The 24246-nt window shown below is 46.6% G+C and overlaps 1 protein-coding gene across 3 annotated transcripts in view; it reads right to left on the bottom strand.

Annotated features, from left to right (window-relative positions):
• The window catches only part of GRID1 (glutamate ionotropic receptor delta type subunit 1), a 2431615-nt gene that overhangs the window by 61838 nt on the left and 2345531 nt on the right, over window positions 1-24246 (bottom strand). The window contains exons 15-16 of one of the 3 annotated variants that reach the window (XM_086920133.1): window positions 23611-23851; window positions 23269-23361 (exon numbers count right to left, since the gene is read on the bottom strand). In XM_086920133.1, coding sequence (XP_086776259.1) covers window positions 23269-23361; window positions 23611-23851 — 334 coding nt within the window. Of the gene's footprint in view, window positions 1-23268; window positions 23362-23562; window positions 23852-24246 lie in introns of all 3 variants that reach the window. The other 2 variants (XM_086920134.1, XM_086920135.1) reach the window with 2 other exon arrangements.

Here is a 24246-nt window from a genome sequence, read left to right as displayed (position 1 = left end):
GGTTTTTTTCTGTGAATTTTAAAGGTTTTTTAAATGCTAATTTCTAACTATTCCTACACAGGTAGGAGATGTTCAGAAAGAGGAAGAAACACGCAGAAAGAAGCAAGAGAAATTCAGAAGGAGGCAACAGAAGTCCAGAAAGACAAAGAAAGGTGCAGAAAGAAGCAAGAGATATACACAAATAACCAACAGAGGTGCAGAAAGAGGCCTTGTTGCAAAGTCATCCTGTGCCCCCAGCTTTTTGGTGACTGGTATTGGTGGTAACTGACTATGACTAACCAGGCCCTGAGCCAGTGCTATTCTGAAAGACACTTAAAATACAGTGAAAACACCTACATACACTAGGGTACACTGTAGGTTGGGGTACCCCTATGATTGGCATAACCTCCCCTGTAAGGCCCTAGAACATAATAGCGCAGGGGGATTAAAACTACCTCTAAGTCAGAGGAGCAGAAAGAGGCAAGAAAAGTGCAGAAAAAAGCAACAGAGGTGCCGAAAGAGGCAGGAGAGATGCAGAAACAGGCAACAAAGGTGCAGAAAGAGGGAACAGGGGTGCAGAAAGAGGTAAGAGGGATACAGAAATTTGCAACAGACGTACAAAAAGAAGCAAGAGCAGTGCAGAAAGAAGCAAGAGAAGTGCAGAAAGAAGAAAAAGAGGTGGAGAAATAGAGAAGAGGGTGCAGAAAGAGGCAAAAGGGTACAGAAATTTACAAAAGAGGTGCATAAACAAGCAAGAGGCAAGATAGTTGCTAAAAGAAGCAACAAAGGTGTAGAAAGAAGCAAGAGAAGTGCAGGAAGAGGCAAAAGAGATGCAGAAGGAAGCAAGAGCAGTGCAGAAAGAACCAACAGAAGTGCAAAAAGAGACAAGAGGGGTACAGAAAAAGGCAGGAGGGTGAACAAAGAGGCAAGAGAGGTACAGAAAGAGGCAGGGAGTGTGCAGAAAGAAGGAAGAGTAGTACAGAAAAGGGCAATAGATTTGCTGAAAGAAGCAACAGAGGTGTAGAACGAAGCAACAGAAGTGCAGAAAGAGGCAACAGAGGTATAGAAAGAGGCAAAGAGAGGTGCAGAAACAAGCATGAAAGGTGCAGAAACAGAGGTGCAGAAAGAGGCAAGAGAGGTACAGAAAAAGAAAAGAGGGGTGCGGAAAGAGGCAAGAGATCTGCAGAAAAAGCAACAGAGGTGCTGAAAAAGGCAAGCGAGGTGCAGAAAGACGCAATGGATCCGCAGAAAAAAGCAACAGAGGTGTTGAAAGAGGCATGAGTGCTGCAGAAAAAGCAAGAGAAGTGCAGAAAGAACCAAGAGAAGTGCAGAAAAAAGCAACAGAGGTGCAGAAGGAGGCACGGAGTGCAGAAAGAAGGAAGAGAAGTGCAGAAAGAAGCAACAGAGGATCTGAAAGAACCACGAAGGGTGCAAAAAGAGACTAGAGAAATGCAGAAAGAAGCAACAGAGGTACAGAAACAGGCAAGAGTGGTGCAGAAAGCTGGACAAGAGGGGTAGAAAGAGGCAAGAGAGTTGCACAAAGACGGGTTCAGAAACAGGCAACAGGGGTGCAGAAAGAAGCAAGTGTGGTGTAGAAAGAGGCAAGAGAAGTGCACAAAGAGGCAAGCGAGTTACAGAAAGAGGCAAGTGAAGTGCAGAAGGAGGCAAGAGAACTTCAGAAAGAGGCAATAGAGGTACAGAAAGAGGCAAGTGAGGTGCAGAAAGAAGCAAGATAAGTACAGAAAGAAGCAACCGAAGTGCTGAGAGAGAGAAGAGGGGTGGAGAAAGAGGCAAAACAGTTGCAGAAAGAAACAAAAGACATGCAGAAAGGAGGAACAGAGGTGAGGAAAGAGGCAAAAAAGGTGCAGAAAGACATAAGAGGAGTACAGAAAAAGGCAAGAGCAGTACAGAAAGAGGGAAGAAGGGTGCAGAATGAGGCAAGAGGCTACATAAAAAAGCAAATGAGGTACAGAAAGAGGCAACAGACATGCAGAAAGAGGCAAGAGAGATGCAGAAAAGGGATTTGCAGAAAGAGGCAAGAGAAGTGCAGAAAAAGAAAGAAATGTTAAAGAAGCAACAGAAATGCAGAAAGAGGCAAGAGAGGCGCAGAGAGAGGCACAGAAGGAAGCAAGAGTGGCTTGCACACCATTAGTACCAATTTAATACCCAGATTCACCAATAAGTAACAGGTGACCATTCTCGGATTGCAAAGGGCCTTCCAACACGCTGAAACACCACAGCACCTGCATCGGCCTGATCGCCCCCATGCTCCTCGTGTCTCTTGCTACCTGGCCTGCCAGCTGACCTCACCTGCTGATTTCACCAGCGCCGACTGCTTCCTCCTGCAAGTGCCCCAGCCGCCGCAGAGCCGCCCGCCGCCCGCACTCGAATTTCCCGCCGCTGCCTCCCTGCGGCCCCGCCCCCCACCAGCTAATTGGATCCCACGCTCCCGCCACCCAGCGGACCCTCCCTCCCGGCTCCCTTCTTAAGGGGACCCTGCCATCACCTCTGGAGTGACCACAGCGCCTGCATCGGCCTGGTCGCCCCCACGCTCCTCGCGTCTCCTGCTACCTGGCCTGCCAGCTTACCTCACCTGCTGACTTCACCCGCGCCGACTGTTTCCTCCTGCAAGCGCCCCAGCCGCCGCAGAGCCGCCCGCCGCCCGCACTCGAATTTCCCGCCGCTGCCTCCCTGCGGCCCCGCCCCCTCACCAGCCGATTGGATCCCACGCTCCCGCCACCCAGCGGACCCTCGCTCCCGGCTCCCTTCTTATGACGCCCCCACGAAAGCGCAGCGGGCGCGCCGATTGTGCGCCAAAGGCGCGCCAAAGGCAAGCCCGTCTGCACTCGTCCGCGCCTGGCCCGCGCCCAGCGCCAGGACTCCTGGCCCCCGCAGACACCAGCCCACCCGAGGGACCTACAACGCCACCGAACTCAACGCACTCAACACCGTCCGGATCCCTGGGTGCTACCGAGCCACCCCGAGACGCACCCACGGAGCCTTCAGCTGCCCCTCCTGCAAGTTCTCCTGCATCCGGACCTGCACGGCACCCACACCCTCCAAGCCGAGAACCAGCACCAACCACCTGAAGTGCATCCTGCTCAACACCCGCTCCGTCCACAGACACGCCGTGGAGCTCTGGAACCTGCTCGACACAACATCCCCAGACGTCACCTTCCTCACGGAAACCTGAATGAACGCCTCCTCAGCACCCGACATCGCCATCGCCATCCCGGACGGATACAAGATCTCCCGGAGGGACCGCGGCAACCAGACCGGAGGAGGCATCGCCATCATCCACAGGAACACCATCCGCATCACGACCAACACCGTCGACACCCTCACTACCGCCGAACACTTGCACTTCCAGATCCACAGCGACCCCATGACCACCCTCAGAGGCACCCTCATCTACAGACCCCCGGGACCACGCACACAATTCAGCGAAGACATCGCCAACTTCATCAGCCCGCACACCCTCCCCTCCACTGACTACCTCCTCCTCGGGGACCTCAACTTCCACCTGGAGAACAACAACGACCGCAACACCACCGCCCTGCTGGACAACCTCGCCAACCTCGGTCTCAGGCAGCTGGTGACCACCCCCACCCACTGCGCCGGACACACACTCGACCCCGTCTTCTCCTCCAGCAAGGACATCGCCTTCAGCCAAACCACCGGACTCCACTGGATGGACCACAGCTGCGTCCACTTCAGCTTCAGAAAGAACACGATCCACCACCACCAGCAACAGGTTGCACGCAGAAGCTGGAACAAGATTACTGCCGACCAGCTCGCCGCATCCCTGAGCCGGGAACCCCCCGCCAGCTCAGCGAACCCCAGCCAGGCCGCCAACAACCTCACGAAGTGGATCAGCAACTGTGCAGACGACCTTGCCCCACTGAGGACCCCGCCCAGCAGACCCGGAAGTAAGGAAGCACCAAGGTTCACCAACGAACTCAAGAGCTCCAAGAAGAACTGCCGAGCCCTTGAGAGAGCCTGGCGCAGAGACCCAACACCAGACAACATGACCACCCTCAAGCTCGCCACTCGAAAACACCACCAACTGATCCACGCCACCAAGAAAACCGAATTCAAGGAACGACTGGACAACAACGCCCACAACAGCAAGGAACTCTTCAACATCGTCAAGGAGCTCTCCAACCACAGCGCCGAAAACAACGATATCACCCCATCGCAAGACCTCTGCAACTCCCTCGCCTCCTACTTCCACAACAAGATCGCAGACATACACAACAGCTTCAGCACACAGCCGACGCACCCCACGACCGCACCTGCACCCCCCACAACCACCCTCCGAGCCTGGACCCAGATCAACACAGAAGAAACCCTACGCACGATGAACTCCATCCACTCCGGATCTCCAACCGACCCCTGCCTGCACCACGTCTTCAACAAGGCCGACGCTGTCATCGCGCCCCACCTGCGGGACATCATCAACATCTCCTTCGACATCGCCACCTTCCCGGAGAGTTGGAAGCACGCTGAACTCAGCGCTCTACTGAAGAAACCTTCCGCGGACCCCACGGAACTCAAAAACTACCGCCTCATCTCGCTCCTCCCATTTCCGGCCAAAGTCATCGAGAAGAACGTCAACAAGCAACTGGCCGCCTTCCTCGAGACGAACGGATCCCTTGACCTCTCGCAGTCTGGATTCCGGGCCAACCACAGCACCGAGACCGCCCTCATTGCAGCCACTGACGGCATCCGAGCCCTGCTCGACAACGGAGAAACGGCGGCCCTCATCCTCCTGGACCTCTCTGCGGCATTCGACACTGTCTGCCACCGCACCCTAGTGCAGCGACTCAGCAACGTCGGAATCCAAGAGAAGGCACTAGAATGGATCATCTCCTTCCTCGCCGGAAGGACACAGAGAGTCCTCCTCCCCCCGTTCAGATCAGAAGCCACCAAAGTCATCTGCGGAGTTCCTCAAGGCTCCTCGCTCAGCCCCACCCTCTTCAATGTCTACATGAGCCCCCTTGCGTCCATCGCACGCTAACACAACCTCAACATCATCTCTTACGCCGACGACACCCAGCTGATCCTCTCCCTCACGAACGACCCCGCCACCGTCAGAGCCAACCTACACGAAGGGATGAAAGACGTAGCCGAGTGGATGATGAACAGCCGCCTGAAACTGAACTCAGACAAGACGGAAGTCCTCATCCTGGGATCTTCGCCCTCCGCCTGGGACGACTCCTGGTTGCCCCCTGCCCTGGGCAGCGCACTCAAACCAACAGACCACGCACGCAACCTCGGCTTCATCCTGGACTCCTCCCTCTCCATGACCAGACAAGTCAACGCCGTCTCCTCGTCGTGCTTCAACATCCTGCGCATGCTACGTAAGATCTTCCGGTGGATCCCCACCGAGACCAGGAAGACGGTCACCCAGGCCCTCGTCACCAGCCGACTGGACTACGGCAACTCCCTCTACGCCGGAACCACCGCCAAACTCCAGAAGAGTCTCCAGCGGATCCAGAACGCCTCAGCAAGACTCATCCTGGACATCCCCCGACACAGCCACATCTCCGGACACCTGAGAGACCTGCACTGGCTCCCGGTCAACAAGAGAATCACATTCCGACTCCTCACCCATGCACACAAAGCCCTACACAACCAAGGCCCAAGATACCTCAACAACCGCCTCAACTTCTACACTCCTACACGCCAGCTGCGATCGACCAACCACGCCCTCGCCGCCGTTCCCGGCATCCGATGAGCCACCACAGGAGGAAGGTCCTTCTCCTACCTGGCCGCCAAGACGTGGAACTCCCTCCCGACCCATCTCCGCCTTACCCAAGACCACCTCGCCTTCAGGAAGCAGCTCAAGACCTGGCTGTTCGAGCAGTAGCGGACCCCCCCTCCCCAAGCGCCTTGAGGCCCTCCGGGTGAGTAGCGAGCTATATAAATGGTGTGATTGATTGATTGATTGATTGATTGAACACGTGTTGCTGGATTTTTGGCAACGTTTTAGCAGCTTGAGCTAGAAACAAGGCTTTTTTTGTTCAAATCTTCAGATTAGGGAGCAGATGATGAATTATCTAGCTAATGCAAAAAATATATATTTGTGCTAAAGTCGGTGCAGCCAAACAGTCGCATAATTCCAGTGGCCCTGCTCATACCTCTGACTAGGTCCAGAAGTGCTCCTCAGTGATCCAGTGATGACGAAGACTAAACCTGACATCACTACTCTACAACACAGACATACCACATAATTACTCTCCATAACAAATAATCCCACTCTACATAATTCCTATAAAATAAATACCACATGCTTTCAATCCACATTTATTTATTTATTTGTAAAGCACCTGAATTAACCCCGAAGGGGTATCTCTGCGCTTAGACGGGCGGCAGGAGGAGGAATGTCTGCTGAAAAAAAATCAAGGACAGAAGAGGGAAGTCTTGAGCTGCTTCCTGAATTGAAGATGGTCAGGGCATAGTCTCAGGTGTAGTTGAAGTTCATTCCAATAGAGAGGACCCAGATAGGAAAGGGCCTTCCAGCCCAATCTGGCCTTCCTGAGTAGGGGAACCTCAAGAAGGGACTTGCAACCCAAGCGAAGGGACCTCACAGGCATGTAAGGTATGAATTTATCAGAGAAATAGGTGGGGCAGAGGTTGAGCAAAGCCCTATGGATTGTACAGCAGACTTTAAACTTCACCCGTTCCCGAAGAAGGGGACGGGAGGCAGTCCTGGGAGGGGCATTAAGGACCACTCGAGCCGCAGTGTTCTGGACTACCTGCAATCTGCCAAGTGAGGACTCATTGGCAGAGAACAGCAGGCCATTGCAGTAGTCCAGACGGCTTAAAATGAATGCCTTAGTGAGCGTCTTCCAAGTAGAATCAGGGAGCAACGGAAAGAGTCGGCACAGCAGGCCCAGCATGTGGAAACAGGAATCGGTTGTCTGAGCAGTGGGCTCCTTCGAAGTAAGGGCCTGATCCAGGTGAACACCTAGATTCTGAACACAGGTTTTCAGAGCAGGGGGAGTACCCAGATCAGCTGGCCACCATTCAGGGGTCCATAGTAAAGGAGCCTCTCCAAAGAGTATGATCTCCGTCTTCCCCACATTGCATTGGAGGAAGTTAGTCCTCATTCAGTGTGAAATAGTTCTCATGCCTGAAGAGAAGGCAGACTGTATGGATGAGGTGAATTTGTCAAAAGGAAAGAGCAACTGTGTATAGTCGGCGTAAGAGATGGGAATAAACCCACACATCCTAAGGAGGTTGGCCAAGGGAGCCACATAGATATTAAACAGGGTTGGGCTCGAGCAAGAGCCATGGGGCACTCCCATGGTCAGTTCTGTAGGACCCTGCCAGTGTCACCGGAGGGAAACTTTCAAGCAAGATTGACGGTCTGGGAGCGAAAAGATAGAAAACTCGTCATCCACTGAAAAGCTGAGTCTCTAAGTCCGATCTCCTTCAATCTCCTGAGCAATATCTGATGTGAAACCACGTCGAACGCGGCGGATAGGTCCAACAGCACCATAATCGCAGATTGGCCTCCGTCATTCTGATGTTGTCTGTAACCGCTAGTAGGGCTGATTCTGTGCTATATTTGGGCCTGAAGCCTCACTGGGAAGGGTCCAAACTATTGGTCAGTTCGACATGGTTGGAGAGATGTGTGTTTATATGCTTCTCCAATAGCTTGCTCAGGAAGTGAAGGAGAGAGATAGGACAGAGATTAAAGAACTCAGTCAGCCGGGCCTTGTTGTTCTTCCGGATAGGCATGACCTGTGCTGCTTTCCATTCTAACGGAACGTGACCCTCTCTCAGTGAGAGATTAAGAAGACACCCAATGGAGGATGAGAGTTGACAGGTCAGGGTGGTAGTGACTCTGGCCAGGATGGAATCAAGAGGGGAACTTGATTTTAAAGTGCAAATCAATGTTTCTACCTCTGCCAGTGTCACCGGAGGGAAACTTTCAAGCAACTGGGAGGTTGTCTGTGCTGGCTGAACAGATCTCATAATATCCAAAGATTGGCTCCCTGGCAGGCCAATGTTACCGTAAATGAGCTCTATTTTTTGTACGAAATAATTTGAGATGTCGTTGCAGGGTATTTGTGTAGGAACCACTAGGTTCTCACATGCCTTGGGGTTAGTAAAAGACTGGAGAATACAATATAAAACCTTTGGATCATTGTGAGAATGATTTAATTGAAGTGCGATGTGAGCTTTATGTGCCGCCTTTATTTTCCTATGATAAGCGGACAGAGTAACCAAAAACTGGTCTTTGTCTTTCTCATCATGGGTGTGACGCCAATGTCTTTCATTTTTCCTGCAGAGTTGTTTCTGAGCTCAGAGCTGGGGGGAATACCAGGCAGTCTAAGGGCGCTTGGGAACATTAGGGTGTAATTTCAGTGGTGCGATTTGGTCAATAGCATTAGAGACAGCCAAATTGTATTTGACAAGAGCATCCTCTATATTGTCCTGTGCTATATTCCCAGGCACTACAAAAGAGGCTTGAAAGTACTCAGGGTCACTTTCTTACATTGTCTGCGGGAATGGTAGATGATAGGGTTAGGTCCATTTATCTTCCTTCGGTCATAAATGGAAAATTCAATTGACGCATGGTCTGACCATGTTAGTTGTTGTGGAGGCTTGCATAGAACGTTGGGAGAATTGGAAAAAATGATGTCCAATGTGTGGCCTGCTGTGTGGGTGGGGCCTTCCTTGAGCTTGGATAATCCTAAGAGGGCTAGGAGTGTCAGTGCGTCAGCATTGGAAGTGCATTCGCTGGTGATGTTAAAGTCACACAACAATAAGAAGTTGCTACTCAAGATCACATGGGGGGCAATTAATTTGGTGAGTTGTAGTGAAAATTTGGCTAGAGGGCCTGGAGGTCGATAAACTAAGGCCCCCTTCCAATTCTGTTGGGAGGAAAAATCTATTTGAAAGACCAAAACTTCCATGTTAGCGTTACATCGGTGTTCCAGTGCGGTAACTTTAATGCTGTCTCTGTATACTTTGGCAATTCCACCCCCTACCTTTAGTTGTTTGTCCATCCCAATAAGCCTAAACCCTCAGGCAAGGCTAGGGTAATGGAAGGAACGGAGTGGGGCTTTAGCCATGTTTCTGTCAAAAACACAAGCTCATGCCACACAGAGGAAAGAAGATCCCAAACCTCGGCAGAGTGCTTAGGCAGGGATCTAATTTTACATAGCAGAATTCTCCGCCCCGTCTGGGAATTGTTGGGGGGTTTGCCTGTGTTGTTACTACTGGATGTGGCAGGTTTGAGGGCAGGGGAATGGGTATTAAAAGAGACACAGCAAGGTGCCACATAAATCGGGGCCGTCTCGGGAGGAATACCTTGGAACCCAAAGCTCGACATGAGAAGGGGCCCTCTGGGGTCGGCCAACTATCAGACCAACAAGTAGAGAAGGAATTTGACCTCAGCTCCAGCAGCTCTTTGCTGGAATATAACAAACCCGATTTAGGGCCTTGATTAGAGGCAAATTGAACAGGGTTCCTGGTTCCTGGCGACGTCAGGGCGTGGACGGGTGCAGACGGGCACAGACGGACTTGCCTTTGGCGCGCCTTGGGTGCGCCAAAGGCATGCCTTCTGCGCGCGTCTGCTGCGCAGTGAGTAGAGCATCCAGTTGTGTAGATGGGGTTGTGCTGCTAGAGCACCAACCTCCCTCGCAGCTGGAAGTAGGACCCAACTCCCTCTACAAAAACGAACAAGTTTTGCGGTGCACCAGGGAGAAATGGTCGAGAACAGGAGTGTGAAGTAAGCAATAATAGCAGCCAATAATGTCAGTAATTCATTAAAAGTACAAAAGCATTGAAAACTGTACAAAAGCGCAATGTTTAAAATACCGGAGCTGCCTCAATAATCACACCAGCCACTCTGTCAGCGTGCATCCCTTAATTTCACTGCACAACTTACCACATAATTCCACTACACACAAAGTAAATCCACTCCACTCAAAAAAAATTAAAAACATTTTTACATTTACGATGCCAATAGCTCTAACTCTTGCAAATGCGGAACCTATAACATTGCAAACACTTCTTTAACTAGTAGTCGTGTTTGCGGAGTGGTGGAGAAATTGTGCTGGGCCTCCAAATTCCACTACGTAGTACCAGGAGAGCTTCTTGGCCTTCAAAGTCCCTCAGGAGTAATTGGACTTCTTCCCTCCTTCCCTAGGCCACTATTTGCCCCAGGGACCCCACCCTCAAGGCCGGCATACCGTTTTCTTTATTAAAAAAATGGGAGGAGGGCCACCCTCCTGGGCCACTCCTGGCCCCAGGGACCCCATCCCCCAGGGCCTGCCCTCTGCGTTGAGGGCCATGGGGGGAGCCCCAATGACCCCATGGTACTGCCAGCTCCCCGCATCCTACGGGAGCCGGCATTGCTTTTGAGTAAGGGGAGCTGCTGACATGCAGCTCCGCTTATTTAAAAGCAATCTGCTTTGCTTTGTTGAAGCGAGAGGAGGTTTCCTGCTCTCGCTTCAATAAAGCAAAGCAGGAGTTTGCTATGGCAGGGCGGGAGCTCCTGCCCTGTCATAGCAAACAACAATTTCCATGGGTGGGCACCCGGGACATTGCAGGAGCCGGCCCTGGAGGGTGGCGGCCCCCAGGGCCATCAAGGGCTCCTGGAGGGGGGTGCATGGCTCCCCTTCCAACATCTTCAAAGCCCCGAGGAGGTGGTCATCCCCATAGCCAGGAGTCTGCAACAGATCTCCGCAATCAAATAATTAGTGCCCTGGGGAGGTAGAGGTCCCTGGGGCAGTGTGGGGGGGCAGTAGCACTCCAACACATTTATAAAATAAAGCCTGGGGGGTGGCTGTCCCGGAGCAACGGGGGGCACGGGCCCCCCGCATATAAATAAAGAAAGCCCTAGGGAGGTGATGTTTTTTTTCCAGCCGGATTCACGCACCCAGCGCAAATTCAGCCATTTAAAAAAATGATTGTTTTGGCCCTGGGGGTCCTTGTGGAACCCCCTGAGCAGGCGTAGGGGGTCAGGGTTTTCTACCCTGCCCCCTTTTCTTGTTTTTTTAATGTTTTTTCACCCTTTTTCTTGTGACTTGGATACCGAGTCACAAGATGGCTGCCAACACTTCCTGGTCTAGAGTGTTGGCATCCAATCAGAGTGAAGCTCGTAGCTGGGAGGGCTTCCGACTCCTCCTCTGTGCTCAGATATCAATATTTTTCTTCTTTTAATTTCTCTGGAACTACTGAACGGATTTACGCCATTTATAAAAGGTTGCTTTCTAAACCAAGTGCTACCTTTATGCCAAATTTGGTGCCATTCCGTTCTTCAGTTCAGGCTGTAGCCTGTTCCAATTTTTCCTATGGAAATTAACTTGGGACCCCCTTTTTTCTCGCCCCGCTTAATGAATCCCCCGGGGAGAGAACCAAGCTGCTTCCTGGTGTTTCTGTTATTATTCAATGTTGGTGAAACTTACGGTTTCACGCAGTCTTATGCAGGGAAGAAATAGTGCTAAGAAAAAGTACAGTATGTAATCACTGCTTAAGTGCACACTCACATTGTAGTATAGAATGGGAAGCACATTGTTTCTTTTTCGACATTGCTGCTTGGTCTGTGTCAAGTATCCTGGGGAGCCTTCCGGATATGCTTGTTGTTCATGTGATGATCAGTACATCAGGTTTCAGAGGATTTGTGTATTTTACCTTACACTGCAGACCAGTAATCTTCGTGCTAAGTGTGGAATGTTGAGTCCTAACCAGGCAATCATTTGACTGTGTATATGTAAGTAATTCATATCGTATGAATCATCCCTTTCTTCTGTGTCATGGAACAGGAATATAAGCAAAGTCTCATTATATTGGTATAAGTGCAAGACAGAGATTGCGCTGTGGGCTTATCTTTTACACTGTCTTTTTCATTTATCTGATTGTAGGAGAGTTTAGTAGAGGGTGTCCAGGAAGACAACTGCCTTTGGACCCCAGGCTTTTCAACACCTAGATGGGTGGGTGGGAATGTGTCTTATACCTCTTTTCTTTGGTAAGCGAGTTATTTCTGCATACAGAACTTACCTTCATTGTTTTCTCTTCATAATAGTATTCGTGTCTGGAATCTGCAATACACCCTCCTCTCTCTCTTGATACAGCTCCTTTTTTCCTTTACAGGTAGTGTGATACAGTCAGTCCTTCTGCTTCAATGATTAGTACTATAGAAACTGTATGTGCTAAGTAGTGAGGGACAATATACTTACAGTGTTCTTATTGTGTCATCCTCAGATCTCCCCTCCCTGCTGTTCCTACCCTTTCCTTCCCTCACTTGACTAGCTCACTAGTCTGTGTGTATATTATTCCGGACTTGGGGCAGTCAAGAGGTGGACCTCATTGAGCATCAGCACAATCCTGAGGATTTCATTGGGGAAACCTAACAGGTGCAGAGTACAGTAGAGTGATGAAGAGTGCAGTAGTGTAAAGTGGAGTTATGCAGACTATAGTAGAGTGCCTTACAGTGCAGTGGTGTACAGTGCAGGGTCATACAGTGGTTGACATGCCATACAGTTGGTTAAAGTAGAGTGGAGTTGAGTGGAATCAAGTGGATTGGAGTAGTGTGTCTTGGAGTGGCTAGAGAAGAGTGACATAGACAACAGTGGCCTAGAGTACAGTGGCCTAGAGTACAGTGACGTAGTGTAAAGTGGGGTAGAGTTGAGTCGGATAGAGTGAAGTAGGGTAGAGTAGAGTAGCGGAGAGTGACATTTAGTGAAGTAGAGTAGAATGGGGTAGAGTAAAGTGGAGTAGAATAGAGTGTTACACAGTACAGTGGTGTAGAGACGAGTAGAGTAAAGTGGTGTATAGTGAAGTGGAATAGAGTGGTGTGGAGTGGCATAGTGTGTAGTACAGCAGAGTGAAGTACAGTGGCCCAGAGTGTTGGCTTGTTGTGGGATAGAATACAGTTGCATAGAGTACGGTGGCATGTAGTAGAATGGTGCAGAGTAGAGTGGTGCAGAGTGCAGTTGCCTAGAGTGCAGTGGTGTTGAGTACAGTGGCTCAGATCGGGATTGGCATAGCTGCAACAACCTAGACTGCAGTGTCATAGACTGCAGTGGTGCAAAGTTGAATAGAGTGGTGTAGAATGCAGTGATGCACACTAGAATGCAGTGGCTTATACTGCGTGGTGCAGAATGGAGTGGCGCTACAGAAGGCAGTGGACAAATGCTAGCCAAGCTCAGAGAGGAGCAAAACTTCTTGGGAGGGCCAGGTATGCAACAGTGACTAGGCATTAGTTACTACCATACAACAACCAGGTACACAGTAATTTTGTTATTATGATTCAATGTTTGAAACTGAAGTGGCGGAGGGGAAAGTTTGGGGGGTTGAGATTGGCATGATTTTTGTAAACATTAAAAGGAAACAAATTAGGTACACAATGTACCACTAACGTGAACATACTTACCGGGCATAGACTCTACCTTGTCTATATGAAATGTGAACTGCTTATACATAGGGGACTGGTGAGCTGTTCTGCTTCTTTTTATAATCGACGGGAGGGTAGGGTGGGGAACTTTTTCGTTATTTGACTGTACAAGATGTCTATATGATTCACAAGTGCCAGTAAAGTTACTTTTAAAAAAAGTGCCTCATTTTTCTCACTACATCACAAAAACAGTAAGAACCATTATTTTCACTTCAATCCCACAATAAAAACATAATCCGGTCAAAACAATAGGGCTGCCTTTTTTATTTTTTAAGGGAAGTCAGTAGGCATTAATATTTTGTTTTTGGCATCGCCATGTACCTCGTGCTGCAAAATTGCTGTTGTATACCGTGGCACAATATATTGCTCAGATTTTGGCTCATATAACTAAAAACCTATTGAACGTACTATCATGAAATACTAAAAAGGATCCTTTCCAGACCATAATCTACATTTCTGGCTCGTCTATGGAAAAATGCATAGTGAAAAAACGTGTTTTGGGACCTCCCTTTTTTATTTGCACCCCATTAAATAATCCCCACAAAATTTGCATCATCAGCCAGTGTAGAAAAAGGAATAGGACTGCAAAATGTATGCCCATTCTGCAATATATATATATATATAATACATGGGATTCTGTAATCCCTGTATAAATGCCAGTTTCACATTTCATTTTAATCAGCTACTTGTGACACACCTAGTTGCCAAATATAAACAAAAGACGTCAAAACTCGACTATTATAAGTTATTCAAGTCAAGTTCTGATGGCCAAAGCCAGCAGCTAGGGTAACAGGCTGGGCAGGTCAAAGAGCATAATTAAGCAGCTATTTAAAGCAACACATCGAAGGTTGTTCCTCTCTTTCTGCTCTATTTTAACTGACTTAATGTGAACTGTATCTAATACTTGTTTGCAACAAATATCTAACAGGTTGTTGATGTGTTTAATTTTACTCTGGATGTTTTATTTTTATTCTTCATGTTTGCAAATACGCACGCTCTTTCATATGAAAGAGCTACACACTAAGGTTTAAAGTGGTTTGAGGGAAAGGTGATGGTGTGATCACGTATTTGATGGGATAAAAAAAGGATATTTCAAGTCATCTCAGGGTTCCATAATCTTCTAAAGGACTTGGAATAGCCTTATATTGTATGGTAGGGGGTACTTTATCATATATATAATATATATATTTATATACATATATATATATATATATATATATATATATATATATATATATATATATATATATATATATATATATATATATATATATATATATATATATATATATATTCAAAAGGTCAAATAGGAACATTTCTCTGGGCCTGCAAGTAAGGAAGATAGATGAAATAGTTAAAGGGCTTGCACATCCCTCACCTTGAGTGCCAGTTGATGTCAAGATTGTGCTAAGTAAAAGTGTTTGCTGCCTGGTTAAATGTGCACCATGTGCACCAGAGGTCTCATATTGTAGTTCAGTTGAAAAGTCTCCACTTCAGTAAATGCTTCCATGCAATTATCATGTATATTCACCTTTGTGATCAGATGGTAGGGAGTAACTAATGACTTCACAGTCATGGGGCCTGAACAGCTAGATAATACACAACACGTTCTTCCTTTTACTCAGAATATGTGGCATTTACCCCCTTCAGACAAGAAACAAAACCACTTTTTCCATCAATGCATCAATATAGCGATAACATCAAACAGAGATTTCCATCACTCAGTGACTTTAATATAAATGGAGTGAGGTGGATAATACTAGAGGTGTTTTTATAACCTTTTTTAAAACATCAAATTAACAAATGAATACACCTACCTCCATGCAGGAAAGGGAGTGCACAAGTGCCTAGCTGACTGTTATTTGGGCCCTCTGGTAATGTCATATAGCTCAATATGTCCTGCTATATGGTCTAAATTCTGAAACACAGAATATACCAGTAATAGGTCTGCTTTTCTAAACACATGGGCTTATTAATGAGAGGGATCCACCGCTGAAGCATAACTTTCTCTGACGCTCCAGTGGTGCAAATCTCTCAAACAGATCTATGAGGCCACTCAAGGGGGTTTATTGGAGGGATCTGTGAATATTTGTACATAAATAAGCAGACATGCAGCAAGTGCAAACAAAACTTTATTTTGGAATAAAACCATGAATTATTTGAACCCGAGGCCTCACTAGGAGGAATGAGCCATATTATTGATGCCTTTATCTTTAGACATAGGTCATAAAGGCATCAATGGGGGGGGTACGTTGATGCCTTTATGATCTAGGCCCTACCTTTACTGGTTGAATGTATACTGATTTGACTACACTTCTGCATTTAACCTACTCATGTATCTACATTGTAATATAATTTGCTAAAGTTTTATTAAGCAATTATGTGGGAGTGAGCTACATCCCTCATAAATGTTAACATATTTCTGCAGTATTGGACATATGCTCCTTTCAGGACGTTCATTGTAGAATGCAGTAAAATAGACCAAACTTGAATGGTGAGACCTCCTTTGTGATCATCAGCATGTCACATACATTAATTATTTGTTTATGGAGAGAACCGAACTTTAACCCATATTCTTGAAAGTGAAGGTCATATCACATTAGTTCAATGTTGAAAGGTCCTTATTTAAAAGTCCACTTTTTTCTCAGCTTCTGACTGTGTTTGTGAGTTTACGTAGGTAGTAACCACATTACCGGAGGCAGTTCATTTTCAATAGATATGGTTCACTACACCTAATTCACAAATTGCACTCCTGAAATTCCTTGTTTTGTTCGAAAGGTACTTTTTTATTTTTTATTTGTTCCTGATCTTTTTAAAAATACTCCCAGATTCCCCCACTAAACGCTATGAAAATTGTTCAGACCGTTTACTCTATCAGTCAGCTTACGGCATGCTCATCCCGATGTTGTCTTATGTGACTTTGTAGGTTTTATGAAACATAAACCAATTTCTCATGTGGATTATTTGACTTCAGAGCATGGACCCAATAGTAGTACCTGTCTGTGTTTCAAAATGTAGACCACACAGCAGAGCACCAATGAAAGTGACTCCTTTGTCATTTCCGGCCAAACTAATAGTAACCAACTGCATTTACAGGTTCTTGAACCTGTCAGGGGGATGCTGGGATGTAGGCAACTACACTGAGTGTTGACTTACAAAGGGCAATTTCACAGAGAGAGTAAATAGTTAAGTGGTCACAATGAAGGGAAGTGGAACATATAATTCCAACTACAACCTAGACTTTTTTGTGCCGTAGGACTATGTAGAATTCTCATGTCATGATATTTCTCCTATGTTACCCTTTCCCTAGCTGCTCAGCCTGTGTGTATGTTCTGAGCGGAATGTTGGTGTGTGGGCCTTGTGTAGAATGCCTGGGTGACTGGATGAAGAATGACAGTTGGTGAGAGGGGCTGAGCAGCTAACAGGCTGCTCCTGGTGGGGCTGTGATTTACCACCTACATGACTTTTACTACCTGTTATCCAACCTGTGAATAAACCTACTTAGTTTACATCATACCAGCGTGGCGTGATTACTACATTAATTTTGGCGATGAGTTTGAGACCTTCCCACACACTAAAAGTGGTATAAGAAGCATGAAGAAACCTGAAGATGTCTTCCAAAACAGGTTGGGAAAAGGCTACAGCAGAGTTCTTTCACATGCCCCTACACAGGGGTGAAGCCTTACACGGGGTGAGTGTGCCCTTACATGAGGGTTGACCCTACTTCAGGGTAAGTTTGGGGATTTTTAATGTCCATTTTTACGCTCTATTTCAGTGTACCCTTACGTGAGGGTGGTCTTTTTGACTGGTTGCAGGGTCTAGGTACCTGCTTGCGTAAGACACCTTGTGCTGCATGGAAAATTTTGATGCAGGGATATATGCCCTACGTGCCTCCCCACATGGAGAGCACTTTACATTTTCTGTTGTCCCTTAGTGAATAGTTTGGGGCAGGTTGTTGGGTTTAAGTCCCATCTATCCACATACTTGGCTTCCTACATGGGAGGACACATGATTTTTACATTGGTGTCTCTTATTTTAGTTTGGGGCAGGACACTGGTTTTTTTTGTCCCTTTTGTTCACGTGACTTGTCTCTACATAGAGAGCACATACGTTTTTATGGTGTCCTTTGTTAAAGGTGGGGGCAGGACATTGGGTTTTTTAGTCCCTCTTGTCCACATGACTTGATTCTCCTCGCAGAGAGCACATACGGTTGTCCCTTGTTAATGGTGGGGGCAGGATTTTAGGTTTCAGTCCCTTTATTCCACATTACATTTGTATCTATATTTATTTTCTGTATTTGAGGAGGGGGATGCTTATATTGTATTGAGTATCCATCTGTCCTTCTTGTCTTGGGTTCCTTTCCCTCTCGTGTTGAGGTGTTCCCGTCATCCCTGGGTCTGGACTTTTGATTCTGTTTTAAATAGTTAATTTCCCCTTCATTTTGGGAGTGGACTTTTTATGTATGATGTACTTTTATGTTTATAGTTAATTGCATGTTTATCGTTCTGCTTTCGTTCGTTCTTCTGTTCATTTGGGAAGAGGTATGTAGTATTCTCATGTCATTATATTTCTCCTATGTTACCCTTTCCCTAGCTGCTCAGCCTGTGTGTATGTTCTGAGTGGAATGTTGGTGTGTGGGCCTTGTGTAGAATGCATGGGTGACTGGATGAAGAATGACAGTTGGTGAGAGGGGCTGAGCAGCTAGCAGGCTGCTCCTGGTGGGGCTGTGATTTACCACCTACATGACTTTTACTACCTGTTATCCAACCTGTGAAGAAACCTACTTGGTTTACATCATACCAGTGTGGCGTGATTACTACAGACTAGGTTAATCTACATTTCCCTAATGAGTATGATAAACTCTGAAGTTGTCTACTGCCCATAACCAGACCTCCATTTCAAGGTTCTGTCCATCAGCCTCTTAAAAAGAAAAGCCGGCAAATCTGCTCTTTCTGATCATTTTTCAGCAGCACGTACATATACAATATGGAGGACTGCAAATTTGAATGTTACCAGCTCAGCACCTGCCATGCGAACACAGCATATTACCTACATAAACACAATATATATTGAACAAGATTCAAAGAAAGCAATGTCATCTAGGCTTCCATCCTTATGTTACATGTCAAAAGAACCCAGCTGATTCTAGGCAGCAGACAGGGTTCACAGCCTGGGTCTGCATCCGTGTGCAGTCACACTGGGCACACAAAGAATAGATCTGGCGGCACGTCATTACATATAGAAATATCTCCAGCGTGTCTTAATATGGAAGGTTAGGTTAGTACATGCGTTGAAACACAGAATAGTGCTTCACCTTTCAATCTGAGAATCTCTGTACTTGTACTCTCGACCCTTCAGGGGAGGGGGTTCTGAATTCCCCTATTAAAGATGGTCATGCCCTCACAGAAGAAGAAAGTCTTCAGTGCCCATGCAGGGGTCAGTGTTCAAAGCGTCCTAGCAAAATAACTGACAGGCCGATCCCTAGTGCACTGGCAGTTTCTGCGTAGGAGAAGTCCTGCTCTCTCTTAGAAAGTGGATGGGGCCCCTGCATACATGGTGCAATCTGTGATAGCTCCACCTAGGTGTTGGAGTATTTAACATAGTCATCACAATCAGTAGAAGACAAACAATGATGAATTGAATGCAGAATAAATCTAACATTCACCCTCATTTAAGATCCCTGGGTTTCATTACTATGTCATCCCAGTTTAGAGCCAGCCATATGGAAATCAGTCTTGACCCTGCGCCTAACGAGAACAGTCCAGCCCAAACTGCCAAGGCAGATTCTCCCTGGACCAAAAACAAGCATCTGGGGCTGAATTCAAGGCATTACCCCATATCAGCCAGTCTAGCTTAAATCCAGTGTTCCAGTGAGCCCGGGACCCACGTCTGGGCATACTTGGCACATTTAGGGTGAGACAGCAAAAGACACACAATGATGGACGGAATGCGGAACAAATCAAACATTCACCCCCAGTCAAGAGATCTGGGTTAAATGGATTGTTCTTTTGCTCACCATGCCACCGCAGTTCTGACCCAGCCATATGCAAATCAGTCTTAAACCATGCTCCCCATGGAAACAGTTCAGCCCGAACTGCCAAGCCAGGTCCTCCCTGGACCACAAGCATTCTGGGACCGGTTTCAGGGTATTATCCCTCCCCAGCCAGGCTAGCCTGGCTGATGAGAGTTGATGACCCGAAATCGGTCCCAGGATGCTTGTATATAGTCCAGGTAGGACCTAGCCGTGCAGTTCTGGCTGGACTGTTCCAATGGGCAGCATGGTCAAGATGATTTACATATGGCTGAGTATAAACTTGAATGGTATGGTGAGCAAAAAAATAATGGATTCAGGTCCATATTTCTGCACTGGGGTGAATGTTCTATACTATTCAGCAAGTTGTTCATCAATTGTTTTGTATGCATTTGTCACCCCGAGCGGGACGGGTATGCCCAGACATGGGCCCCTTGCTCTCGATTCCACTGGAGAAAAGCTAGCCTGGCTGATGAGGGTTGAGGCCATGAAACTGGTCCCAGGATGCTTGTTTCTGGTCCAGGGAGGGCCTGGCCTGGCAGTGCAGGCTGGAATGTTCACCATGGGGGGCATGGCCAAGACTGATTTGCATATGGCTGGATTTAAACTGGAATAGCATGGTGAGACATAAAATGATGGAGGCAGGCCAAGATAGATGTATTGGGGTGAATGTTTGACACTGTTTAGCATTCTGTCCGTCTTATATTTTTTTATTTTTTTACATTTTTCAAACTGAGTGGAACAGGTATGGCCAGACGGTGGTCCCTTGCACTCCATGTCACTGGAGCCAAGCTAGCCTTGCTGATGAGGGGTGATGCCTCGAAACTGGTCTCAGGATTCTTGTTTCCAGTCCAGGGAGAACCTGGCCTGTCAGTTCAGGCTGGATATTTCTCATGGTTGCTGGGTCAAGACTGATTTGGTTGGGTTTAAACTGGAATGGCATGGTGAGCAAAAGAACAAAGGATTTAGGCCCAGATCTCTGTACTGAGTGAATGATTGACATTGTTCAGCATTCTGTCAATCCATTGATTATTTTTTTTGCAATTGTCACCCCAAATGGGAGGGATATGCCCACATGCAGGTCTCATGCTCTCAGGCGTGGTCGGTAGGGGGAGTACCTGCCGGGCGGTGGCGTGGGGAGGGGGAGGAGCAGGGTAGGGGGTAGTAATCCATGGATTACAGAGTTTTACAGGTAAGTAAACATATAAATAAATAAGACAAATTTTGTTGCGCGCACAGCATCGCATTTGGAGAGGACCTAGCCTGCAGTGCTGGCTAGAATATTTCCATTGGGAGCTGGGTCAAGACCGATTGGCATATGGCTGGGATTAAACTGGAATGGCAAGGTGAGCAAAAAAACAATGAATTCAGTCCCAGATTTCAGAACTGTGGGGAATGTTTGACATTGTTCACCATTCTGTCCAGCAATTGCTTTTTTTCATCAACAATCGGTGACATATATTTAGCTCAATCCTCCATGGACATTTTGTCAATGCGTTTGACTTACTAAAATGAAGCAGGTACACCATGACATTGCTTAGTTTCCATGGGGCCTACACCACGATGCAAAGAAGAGACTAGTTACTTTTATTTGTACCGCTCTTAACTTGCACCCTTGCAATCAGTGTTACTAAGACGTCAAAACAAAAAGAACAAATTCTTCAGTAACACCAAAATTCACAGGGGGATTTACTAAGATTGACGTAAATCAACACAAAATCTCTTTTTATGGCTTACTTCCCAGGCTGAACTTGTTTAGCACTGGAAATAATGTGAAAGTAATGTAAAGAAGCACATAGCACTGCTTTGCATTACTTACGCAAAGGGGGCATACCATGGGTGGAGCATGGACATTCCCATAAAACTGCCGAAGGTGTCTGACGCTAAACACTATTTACTAAATAAAGTAGACAGGGTTTAGCATAAAAAAACTGTGTCTTTTTGTAGTAGGCACAACGAAGGAGAAATGCTTTCATTTCTCCTTCCTTTTCTAACTTTGTACGTGGTCTGCTCTTTAAAGCACACATACAAGGTGGGAAAAGGGTTAAAGTCAGCCTTTGTATAGTATTTCGTACTGGAAGGTTAGCCTTCAAGTACAAAACCTATGCTAAACTCACGGGGACACCCTTGTGCTATGGCGCAAAGGTGTCTCCATGGCATGAGAGGAGAGTACCATATTTCTGTAAATATGGCACTCTCCTCTCTCCTTTTTTGGCAGCACAGCATTTGAAGCTGCTGCACTGCACTACATAAGTATGTGGTGAATCTGGCCTCACATCTACTGAAAATCCAAAGTGCATTTCTAACACAAGTTGTAAACTATTGTCTTTATACTACAGCAGTTCAACACATGCAGTCATGCAATTCATGCAATTAACTACGTTTTCCCCTTTTTTTCTCTTGCATTACCACTATGTGCTCAAATATGTAAGAGCCTATCTAAACTCATTTTTATTTGCTTCCATAAAGGTTCTGCAATCCAGGGGATATATGAAGACCAATGTGCACCTGTGCAAACATTAGTTTGTGCTCCTATGTTTCTACACAATAAGATACGATTCTATAACCCCTTCAGTGCTGCACGAATTCTCCCACTGTGCAGGAGAATTTTAAGTGGGTAGGATTCGGACAGCCAGGGGCCATCCTTAGCACACGCCCACCGTGACGTCGGACGGCCGTGGCCGTCCTGAGCACCAAAGAGGTTAATTAACCATTAATATTTGCAGACTCCTTCTGTAGTACTTTGCACAAATAAGCATATTATGAAAAGTTTTTCTATAGATTCTCAACAACAACAAAAAAGTAATGCTTAACATTTTTTCACAATATTTTTAGTTAGGTAGAGCAAAACTTCAGCATTATGTATTGCTGAGCTCAGTTGTCTAGATTTAGAGGGCTGGATGGAACTGACCTAGGAAGCTGTTTTTTCCTTATGCATCTTATTGTTACTATCATTTAACCTACATCGATTTCCCTTTCTCTGCTTGTAACTTCTCCCACTCACCTGTGCTGAAGGCCGGAAAAGGGCAGCAGCACAAGCCGCAATAGTAAAGGGTATGTTCACAAACAACTATCCACTGTCTGCCAGGCATCATGGGGTGCCTGCCAAAAGGTGCATGGATGATTTTTGGGCACCACATGCCCCCCCCCCCACTGGCCAGGCCATAGCAGAGGCCCACAGGTGACTGGGGCCCTAATAGGGGCCATAAAGTCACTTTCTGACACCCTTTTCATGGCGGTCTAACCGCCATGAAAAGGCTGTGGGAAAGTGACTTTATAATCCCTATGGCGGTGCCTCTGCAGGCACCACCGAGTGTAGGGATTATGAATCTGACCGCTGCCCTGATGGGCTCCTTGATTTTGTTGGAGGTGATGGTCTTTCCCCCCCAATCAATGCACTCCAACTGCCAGCATCATAATGCAGTGGTCGGACCGCAGACTCAAATGTCAGACGGACCACCACCGACGGCCTGACGGTCTGTCCAACACCGTAATCGGGCCCGAAGTGAGGAATCGAATGGGAGTATGACAAGAGACAAGATATCACCTCACTCAAAGTTTCTTCATAACACCCACAAGCAAGTATGTCATGGCGTATAGTTTTATGCAAAATCTCAACATGTATAAATGAACCGTCCTCAATCTTGTAAGTATAGATCCAACTAGTGCACAATTTGCCAAAAGAGTCAATAAACATTGGTATGTAATTCTGGGACTAAAAGCTAATATGGACTGACTTTGAAGTGAAATTACAATTGGTACACATATTGGGACCATAATTGGCAGCCTTGGGAAAGAGGTTGAGGGCTGCATAGGCATGGACACTGATCTACCCTCTCACCTCTGTGAGGTACTGCCTCCTTGACTGGGTTGAAGCGCATTGGCAAGGCAGTGTGGGGTACCTTCCAGAGCTATTGCCCTCGCCGTACCTGTTCTGTGGATAAATAGGAAATTTCAGATTCAAGAGCTCTCAATCTATCACCTTACACAAACACTAAGTCCAAAACTGTAAGAAAAATGGCTACCATAGCTTCTATAAAATACCTTTATTTTATAATAAACAACAATCTTTCTGTGCTATCTACAAACAGTCTCATTCTCACTGTGCAAGAATGAATGGAATGCTACAGCTTACATTTGTATTTTTCACCATTAATTGTTGAAATAGTTAATAGTTATGGACCTCTTTTGGTGACTCCGGCCGGCATCGATTGCTGTTCCACCATAACTCCAGAGCTGCCACCAAGCATGCCAACAGGAGGCCTATTGCTAAAATGCAGAAGACTCCTGCAAAACTGTGAAGTTTCAGTGCTTTGCCATCAGTCTGAGCATTTTCGTGGCTGTTCAGGTCACACCGGCCCATTCGCGGCCACCATTTTTGCTTAAGAACATCCAGGTCACCTGTATCTTGAAGTTCCAGGATCCTATGGGGAAAAAGTAAATTTTAAATGAAATCTGAAACATAAAACTATTTCTACTGTTAAATTAGCAACAAACAATAAATGTGATAGCATAGAGGACGAGGTGCAAAATGGAGATTTGAAAATATGAAAACAAAAATATTTAAGGCGCACTGCTGAAATTTTAGACATTTTTGAATTGTTGGCATTCTAAATTTTGGACAGAAACCTGCTTTGAAATTTCGAAAACATGGTCTTAAAATTTTGGGAATGCACTCAATAATTTTGATAGTTATTCTAAAATTTCAAAACATGACTTTAAGCTCCGCAAAGTGACCCAAAGTGCAAGAAAACTTGTATTCTTTTATTCTCTGTAAAGTAACATTTCACAGCATTGTAAGAAGTTACTTTTAGATCGA

Source organism: Lissotriton vulgaris, chromosome 5, assembly GCF_964263255.1.
Source record: "Lissotriton vulgaris chromosome 5, aLisVul1.2, whole genome shotgun sequence".
NCBI lineage: Eukaryota > Metazoa > Chordata > Amphibia > Caudata > Salamandridae > Lissotriton > Lissotriton vulgaris.
The sequence above is the reverse complement of the archived record's forward strand: the minus strand, read 5'-3'. Positions and strand labels throughout refer to the sequence as shown.